General features: G+C 37.2%; 1 protein-coding gene across 5 annotated transcripts in view; it reads left to right on the plus strand.

Moving 5' to 3' along the window:
* Positions 1 to 1,412: 1,412 nt before the first annotated feature.
* FBXL4 (F-box and leucine-rich repeat protein 4) overlaps positions 1,413 to 9,919 on the plus strand; it is a 48,738-nt gene continuing 40,231 nt past the window's right edge. For 3 of the 5 annotated variants that reach the window (XM_006778231.2, XM_006778232.2, XM_006778233.2), the window contains exons 1-3: positions 1,413 to 1,436; positions 5,234 to 5,341; positions 5,985 to 6,568. In XM_006778231.2, coding sequence (XP_006778294.1) covers positions 6,057 to 6,568 — 512 coding nt within the window. In that variant the 5' untranslated portion in view covers positions 1,413 to 1,436; positions 5,234 to 5,341; positions 5,985 to 6,056. Of the gene's footprint in view, positions 1,437 to 4,143; positions 4,168 to 5,233; positions 5,342 to 5,967; positions 6,569 to 9,919 lie in introns of those variants that run through there. The other 2 variants (XM_015557689.1, XM_015557688.1) reach the window with 2 other exon arrangements.

Here is a 9,919-nt window from a genome sequence, read left to right on the forward strand (position 1 = left end):
ATTTGTGCAAGAGTAGGCCTTCCTTCCCCTGGCTGCCGGCAGCAGCTCCCCTCTGGTACCCGGGATCCGGGCTTCCCTCACAGCCCCAGCTTCATCCAGAAGGACATCCAGTCTAATTGGCATGTTACACTTTTATTATTATAGATGTTTCCCCTTTTTTTCTATATCAAGAACTTTTTTGGCTTCATTTTTTGGTCTACATGTGCCTTATCTTGAAGAGTCACTGGTTTTATTTCTATGTTTATTTTAACTGTCTTCTGCTATCTACTCTGCCAGTCTTCAAAAAAAAAACACAAACAAAAACAACAACAAAAATCACAGAACAAATGTTTATTGATGTGTACTAGGCCCTAAGGGTATAGTTATAATTAAGACACATTCTCTGAACTTGAGGAATTTATTGTCTGCTAGGATAGAAAATTACCTCAGCATATAGGGAATGATACACTACGTGCAAGAGCAATAAAAAAAGTAGGTGATAGATAAGGTCTAAACCTGACTAAAGGATGGATAAGAGGGTGCCAGGCTGAGGAAGAACAAGGGTGTTCCAGGGGAACCCAGCCTTAGTGGCAAAGCCTAAGTGCAGTCTGGTGGTTGAAGGAAGGGTGGGAGGAGACTGGTGCCAGGCTGGTGGAATGTGTGGTGTATCATTTTATCAGAAAAAGAGCCTTCCTTTAATGGTACCTTAATACACTTGAGAATGAGGAAGAAGAAGACCCAAGAAGAGACTGAGAAGCAGTTATTTGAACGATGGAAGGAGATACAAGAGCATGTGGTGCCATAGAAACCCAGAGAGGGGGCAGGCCCGCAAAGAGGGCTGGTTATGAGTGTCAGCTCTGCACAAATTCAACTATAATCCACTCTTCTTGATCATTTCCTCAGTTTGCCCATGTCTTGATTTCTAGACTCAACCAGAAAAGTCCTTTCCTCAACCTAGTGTCTCTTGATCAGTTTCAGCAGTATACAGAAATAACAATTAAGGCTCGGCCTGTTTTTCTTGATTTGGTACCACATTATGCACTCTTACCTTTTGGTACTATGCTACAAGGCTGCCTCAATGCTCTTTTTATCTCTCACTTCATTGACATATCTCTGTGGGATATTTTGCAAGTAAGTATTGTGTTAAGACTGCCTTCAATGTATGACACTGCCTTATTGCCTGTTCTTTTTACCTTTTTCTGTGTCTTTTCAATTTAAGTCGAGAATCCTCTTGAGTTTTCAACTTGTTTTCCAAGTTCCTTTATCACACTATGAACCTAGCCTTTGTGTGGCCCTGGCTCAAGTTCATTCCCATTGCCTCCTTTTGCTTATTTCATGAAAAGTCCTTTTCCTTCCTCCCCTTTTCTCTACCGAAGCACAAGCCGTCTTCTCTGCAGTGGCTGCCATCCTGCTTCTCTCCGCCTCATCGACTCCCCATCTCACTTCAAATCTCAGTGGTAAACATATGTTCTCCCTTGTCTGTACCGCTTAATCTCTCTTTCCCACTGTTACTGCTTTCTCTGTAATGGTATTATTTAACTTTGGTAAGCAGTTTATAATATGAAAGACGTAGTTGAAAATAAAGCATTATAATAAAATCATGTCCTATAAAGCAAGTTGTTTCCCAGGGAGTGTGAAGGTCTCACGATACAGGTTAAATGGTTGTTGTTTTGTATTCCTTGATGATGTGAGTATAAAAGTTCATTGTGTTGCCGAGAAATTCGCATTTCATAACCATTGCAGATAAATGATTGGATTAAATAACTAATAAAATAAAGGTCTCCCTATTTTTCATTCAGACTTTTTTTTTTAAATGGAAAATGATATTTTTATATGTTGCAAGAATCTTTAAAGAAGCATTTTGAATGAACTGAAAAGAAAATGTCTCCCAAAGATACATTTTTATAAGTGTCCTTTTGGAAAAATCTAGTGTACAGACTAATATTTACATATTTGCACCAGGTGGGAAAAATAATTTTGTTTTTAAATTCCATTCTCCTCACAAAATAGAGTTATTGTATCTTGTGCATTGGTTTATTGCCCATTAGGATATTCATTGGTTATCACAAATCACCTCCACTCCTTGGCAAAGGTCCAGACAGTACATGGACAGTTTGGACTTCTGCGTTGGTCGCTGCTGTCCACATGTGTCCCGAGACTGTGGCTCTATCCCCTCTTTTCAGCTTCATTTCCCAGGGAAAAGTAGATCGAGTTATCCCTTCTCTTCCATATGTTCTTCACCACCAAAACACTTTTATGTGCCATCTTAGTTGTTAGAAAGGAGTTTAGAATCAGTGAAGGATGTTAATAACAATGGGTTTGCACATTTTTTTCTATGCCTTGTTTATTTTTAAAAACAGATTTTTAATTTTATTAAATTTTTTAAATAGTGTTGCTGTTTGCTTTTTCATTTTTTGGTTATTTTTAGCTTTATCTCACAAAAAGTTAACTCTAACGATTATTTATTGTTGGGAAAAATAAAACATCCATTTACATTTCTCTTGTACACTGAAGATATTTTAACATGTAATACATATATTTATAGTTTGTAACTCACCTTTATATATGTTGCCTCAATGTAAAATTTTATTTAACAGCCTAAAAAATGACATTGCATATATGACACTTGCTGCTTTTGCTAGTATCCCATCTCGATAGGGGTAAAAGCTAGCTGGGAAACAGCTATAAAGTTTGTGGTTTGTATGTCAAATCGAATTTGACTTTCACAATTTGTCTCAATCTTTTCATCAAGAATATGAACATTCACATGAGTGATATCTAATTTGCAAATGTTTCTTTGGTTTTATAGAACTTTTACTTTCTGATAAATGCCATTTTATAAAGAGAGTGAAAAGAGCTTGGGTGAGCAATTTATAGGCTGTGGAGTAAGCAGTGATGTCCAAAGATTATACAGTCAAATGCACCCATCCACCTTGGCAGATGGTATTTCCTTCTCTTAAAGATTTCTAGGAATAAAGCATCCAGTCTCCCAAATTAGCTGACCAGTCAATTGAGTTGGATACTTATACATTGTTGTTTATTTCCTAAATTACATTTTTATAATTTAAATTTATTTCATTACTTTTTTTCTTTTTTTAAATGCTCTAGAAATTTATGTACACTTCTAGAATGTTTTTAATATTCTAGTCTTTTTAAAAAAATATATTTTATTGATTTTTTACAGAGAGAAAGGGAGAGGGATAGAGAGTTAGAAACATCGATGAGAGAGGAACATCGATCAGCTGCCTCCTGCACAACCCCTACTGGGGATGTGCCCGCAACCAAAGTACATCCCTTGACCGGAATCGAACCTGGGACCCTTTGGTCTGCAGGCCGATGCTCTATCCACTGAGCTAAACCGGTTAGGGGTTAGGGCACTTTTTTTTTTCTTTTAAGAAAGGGAGTTATTGCCCTCATTGGTTTGGCTCAGTGGATAGAGCGTCAGCCTGCGGACTGAAGGGCCCCAGGTTCGGTTCCAGTCAAGGGCATGTACCTTGGTTGCAGGCACATCCCCAGTAGCGGGTGTGCAGGAGGCAGCTGATCGATGTTTCTCAATTATTCCTCTTAACTTACCTGGGGGCTTATTTTGAAATAAAATATATATGGTAAAAGAAAGAGCTGTATCATTTCACATTTTGGTGTAAAAGATTTTTACAGATTTTGGTGTAAAAGATATTTGTGCAATTGTAAAAAATTTTTTTTCTTAACAGATTTATACTTGTGGTAGGTGAGATGTTTGCATAAGCAAGTGATCTACTATGTAATTATTTTTTCCCACATTTATAACATGACCTGTTCTTCAGCACTGTAAATCTTTAGAAAGGGTTTAAGCTATGTCCTGTGTTGTGGAAGCATCCCTGCAAAGATGGTTCCCATCTGCCCCTAACAGGCCCTAAAGCATTACCAGGTCAGGACTACTTCTTTTTAAAGTTTTTGACTTGGGGATGGAGTATGGATTCTAAACCACGAAGGAAGTATGAACTTAGGTTCACACTGTGTGCCTAGTACATGCCTAATAAGGGTCTGATTTTACTCTGGTGACTCTCCCCCATTTCCTAGGTTGATATCACATCTTGGGCTTCCTGGCCAGTGAGCTAAGTTTTCCTATTCCTGGTTTCATGGATAGGGTGATCTTTGCTGAGTTTTGGCTTTCCACATGGCACCCGTGGCTTGAAATGCCATTTTTGTGTGAGTGTCAGAAAGTCTCCTTATAACCACTAAGGCCTTGTAATCGATGCCATGAGCCACATTAGCTGCAGCTCCTGCTTTCTGTCTTTGACTTTCTCTGTTTCTCTGGATTTTCCTCACTTGTTTCAAGCTCAGCTATTTATTTACTGTTCTACTTGTTACATTTTGTCAGGCATTTCACTGGGTTTGGGTCTGGCTGGGATTGAGAAATAGAAGGATGCCGTTAGGTAATTGTAAATTATTTTAGACATAAATTCTTCGTGTGCTTATTTCCTTTTCTGTCAACAAGTCAGATACTTTGTTTTTACTATGTGCTGAGTACTTTGAGAACTGAAGATCTTTGGCTAGATTCCCTCCTTCAAGAAATTTAGTTCTATGTAGACCCTTGTGGAACTAGGTTATATATCTGATACAAAGATGGCACCAGCAGACAGCAGAAAATAAGCCTACTTATGTGTTTTATAAATTGTAATGTTTTATAATCTTAGCACTAAAGTTTTAAAAGGCAAGCACATTGTTCTACTAAAGAGACGTTAGTACAGTCCTCTTCTTTTACTTAGAAGAAGTTCAACTCCAGACTTTACAGGTACAAAATCATGTTTGATTTCCTTGTGTGTGTAGATGAGAGGTTAACTACTCAATGTGAATGGGGTCAGGCCTGGGCTGTGAGCTGGCAGAGCTGGCCAGGAATAATAGCAGATACGCAGAGAGCTCAGACCTCTTCTAAATGGGGTCCTCTTGATTGTTAAAAAATTACAAACTAGTCAAATTTAAAAAAAAAACACTGTCTGATCCCAATAAAATGTCTGTTGGCATAGTTTGACTCATAAGCTCTGGGTTTACAATCTCTATTTAGAAAGGATTCATTATTATATTTTGTATATTCTTTCATAAAATTAACAAGGTATATTAGTTATTCATAGTAGTCCACAAATTCAGAAAAGTGTGACCTATTCAGTTTGAAAGTTCTATCTAACAAGTAGCTGTTTATCAATGATAAATCTTTTGGGATAGTTGACTTCCTAAGTTGAAAATTAAAACATTTTTAAAAATTATTATCTTACAGGTAAAAGAATGTCACATGTCAACATTTGTACCTGAAGTCAACATGCCATTTTCAGGCTGCATGGATGAGTGCCAACTTTTGCATATCCTGTGACCTTTCTATCTGGGGGTGAGTGATTTTTAAGAGTGGCTGGCAACAAACCAGATGCCAGCCAGCCGTAGATCACCCTAACAAATAATACAAAGAGTTATAAATTAAGCACTGTCTGGTGATCTGTGATGTGTAAGGCAGTTAATTTAGTTGGTCTGGATTAACTGTCAGCTCCAGAAAACTATATTCCCATAATGTGAGATCTGTACTCTGCATGTTTTGGCATGAATAATAATTAACAATAGGGAATCACTTGTTAAAAAGTGAAATTAAAAATGTCTAAGATTTTTTTGGATTTACAGCAGTATTTTAGTGGTTTACCATATACTTTAAATAATTTTAATTTTTAAAGTTTAAATTCAGTATTTCTTGAAGGATAGTTATAATTTTGTATAAAATGGGAGTTTTGAGATGATACATCTTCCATTGTTTTATATTAGTTTTACTTCTCATGTAGCATAAAATTGTATCCATTTCAATTATTTAGATTTCTTAAAAATACATCATATAGATTATACTAGAGATTCACATTTACAGTGAATTTTTTTTTTTCAGTTTCATTCTGGGAAATTACATTGGGTAAAAAGCCTGCTTATTACCTCATTTTTATGCATTTTTCTGCTTATTTAAATTATTTTATCAAGCCATTCAATTTTTTTAGAATATCCTTCAGAGAGTTTATGCATCTTATGGAAGACACCTGACCTTTTGAAGCTTCATAATTCACATCTGCATGTCACCAGTCTTCCCCATGTTAACAGTTCTGACCATGTTTTATTATCTATGCCTGCGGCGCCGAGCCAGGACAGCTGCGAGGGGAGAAATGATGAACAGCCATAGAGCCATAGAATCAAACAGCCGGACTTCCCCTCTGAATGCAGAGGTGGTCCAGTATGCCAAAGAAGTGGTGGACTTCAGTTCCCATTATGGAAGTGAGAATAGTATGTCCTATACCATGTGGAATTTGGCAGGTGTCCCAAATGTATTCCCAAGTTCTGGTGACTTCACTCAGACGGCTGTGTTTCGAACTTACGGAACATGGTGGGATCAGTGTCCCAGTGCTTCCTCACCATTCAAGAGGACGCCGCCTAATTTTCAGAGCCAAGACTATGTGGAACTTACCTTTGAACAACAGGTGTACCCTACAGCTGTTCATGTTCTGGAAACCTATCATCCTGGAGCGGTCATTAGAATCCTAGCTTGCTCTGCAAATCCCTATTCCCCAAGTCCACCGGCTGAAGTAAGGTAAGACTCATTTTGTAATGATCATGTCATATGGCCGAAAGGTGTTGGTTGTTTTAATGTTGCAGGGCTTGTTTTATTGGAAGCATTCTCTTATGTAATTTAAACAGATTTGATTTTTAAAATGTTCCTTAGTTTTATGATGGGAAAAGAAAGATCACATATCTGAAGATTTAATACATTCTTCATACCCTTAACACCTCACATCATAATATTCAGAGATTGTGAAATTTGTGTGTCACAGGATTTACTATTTACATAATTTGCATAGCAGTGCCTCTTTATTTCTCTTTCTCTTGTTTTTGTAGTTCAGCCAGCTGGTTTTTTAACATATAATTATTTGACTAGTATATTCACATGTTTCATTAACCTAAAAAGTGCATAATTTAAAAAAGTACCCTGTTCTCCATGAGCCTAGAACTCATCTCTCCCTCCCTGAAAAAATACAAAAAATGTCACTTTTATCCACTTCCTTTGCATTTTTCCAGAGTTTATTTACATAAATATAAGCAAATACAAATGTAGTCATATTTTCTTTATACACAAAAATAAGCACACTGTTCATATTGTTTTGTACCTTATTTCATTTAGTCGTACATATTGGATCTATTCATAGAAGTGCAAAGAGTGCTTACTCATTCTTTTCTACAGTTGCAAGTAATGCACAATGTATGTGTACCCCACCTTGTTAACCACTCTCCTATTGATGAGTACTCAGTTGTTTCCATACTTTTGCTGTTATAAACTTTAAGACAGTATATAACCTTGTCATGAGTCACTTCACATGTGTGATAAATTCTCAGGATTGTTGGGCCAAGTTTCTCTGCATTTGTAATTTTAATATATAGTGTCAACTCTACCTCCAAAGAGGCTCTACCTATTTATATTTCCAATAGCAATGTATGTGCATACATGTTTTGCCAAAGCCCCTCCTACAGAGTGTGTTAATACATTTTAATATTTTTGTCAATTTGGTAAGTAAAAAATGTTGTCTCATGTTAATTTTAAGTTAAAATTATTAGCTGAGATTGAATATCTTCTCATGTTTAAGAACTGTTGATATTTCCTTTTCCTTGAGCTATCCGATTATATTATTTGCCCATTTTTCTATTACTTGCTGATATTATCACTTTTCAGATCTTTGTATCACTTTATTAATTTATTCATTAAATATTTGTGTGTCTACCATGTATTTAGCATTATGCTAGTTATTAGGGGTACAACAGAGAACAAAATAGATAAAATCCCTGCCCTTGAGTTTATTCTAGCCCCAGTGCAGTTTGTTGGCACCTGTTAAATTGTAGGATCCTAGGTGCCAGTGGAGGAGTAAGGGGGGCAGGGATCAGCTGCCACCTGACATACTGCTTCTTTGGCTTCCCTGTTCCCTCAACTCCGAGGAACAACTCCCAGCCACCCAGGAAACAAAGGTAGAGCACAGCTCAACTCAAGCTGGAGACTGCTGGTATGACCTTTATTGTTCTTTTAGAACTGCCTTGATAATTCATTGTGAACAATATTATTAATGAACCAAATTATTTTTTAAAAATCTTTGTTATTGAAAGTATTACATATGTCGCCCTATTTTCCCCTATTGACCCCTTCTAGCTTGCTCCCCCCTACCCCCCCTAGACCTTCACCACACTGTTGTCTGTGTCCATGGGTTATGCATATAAGCATACAAGTCCTTTGGTTGGTCTCTTCCCACCTACCCACCCACCCCTGCCTTCCCTCTGAGATTCGACAATCTGAATCAAATTATTTTAAACACAAAAACCCAGCATCTTTTAATATACAGATTTTTGTTTCTGAGAGGAAATAAAAGTACTTTGGGCAGAATTTTTTTTTATATAAGAATTGCTTTTTTTGAACTCTGTCATTTTTTGCCTCTTTCCTACAAAGTTATCCACCTTTTTCTTAAAATGCTGACCAAATTCAGAGATAGAAGTCTATGAAACATGTAATGTCTTTCCTCTAATCTAACACTTTATGTCTGCATAGTTGATTGTGAGTATAAACTATACTCTTGGTTTCTAGCTGAGAGCCCTAATGTGTGATAGTGACCAAAGTGATAGCTTTATTTACAGTGAAATATAATGTACTTAATTCATTTTTAGCTTTATTCTACAGAAAATACCATTACATTTTAGGAGAGAAAGAATCAAACCAACATTTACTATTGCAGAATAGAAAGGGGTCTTTTTAATTTTCCTGATTATGAAATCAGTAGATGTTTCATTGTTTAAAAAGCTTGTTAGGAAATACAAAAAAAGAAAAGAAAATATACAGGGGGGGAAAACCACTTCACAATCTTCTGCCTGGATTCGGTAGCTGTTCTCATTTTGGTGAATTTCTTTGGATAGTTAGAAACATGGCTTGCTCTGCCAGTTCAGTCTGAGAACAAAACAGAGAGCCAGACAAATATGGCTTGTGTTCTTTTGAGTTTACAGGCCAGCATGGAAGAGGACCCTGAGATTATAGGGAACATGTGTTGGTGGAAGGAAGAGCCTCATTCATTGGGCTCAGGGAAGTTTACACCGCGGCAGTGACTGAGACTGAGGGATGAGGAGGCTTAAGTTTGGATAGGAAAGATGGAGAGAGAAGAGCACACGCAAAGGTGAAATCATGAGCTGAGATCTTGGTGTTTGAATAAGTGAAAGTCCCAGAGTGTAGGAAATGAACTATTGAAGGGTCACAAGCATGGAAGTGCCTATCTTAAGCTCTGGAGTAGTGACTTCCAGACTTTGGGATGTCATAGAGTGCTTGGGTCCAGTTTCCCAGAAGCAGACCTTGAGAAGACTATTCCTGTGCAAATGATTTGTTATGGAAATCCTCTTGGAGAGACCAGTATGGGAGTGGGGAAAGTGCTTTGGGGAAGGGAAGAAGTCAGGCAAGGATGCAATTTCATGTGTGCAGTCCCAGTCAGCCTGGAGGCAAAGTTGCTAGAGAGATGGGCTCTCACACTGCTGCACCTGTCTGTCATCAGTTATAGGCTATGGGAATGGAAATCTTTCAGGCACATACCACACCCTGGGTGAAGAGCCTCCCCCAGTCAGTTCTCTGAAGGCTGGAGGTGGAAGCCCTTAGTTGAAACAAGCAGAGTACAGGTAGGTAAAGTCAGCTACGATAGTGAACCTAATAGTAATGATAATAAAAATTAGAGAACTGATATAGGGTTGTCAGATTATTAACTTAGCTAAATAAACACATATTAAAAAGGAAAACAAATGAAATATAAACACCATTTATTATCACCATCATCTCACAGTAAAATCTCAGTTTATACTGAGAAATTATCAAAATCTCGAAAAAAGAACAGTTGGCAATTTTACACCTATATATGTGCATATATATATA

This window comes from Myotis davidii, unplaced genomic scaffold (assembly GCF_000327345.1).
Source record: "Myotis davidii unplaced genomic scaffold, ASM32734v1 scaffold269, whole genome shotgun sequence".
NCBI lineage: Eukaryota > Metazoa > Chordata > Mammalia > Chiroptera > Vespertilionidae > Myotis > Myotis davidii.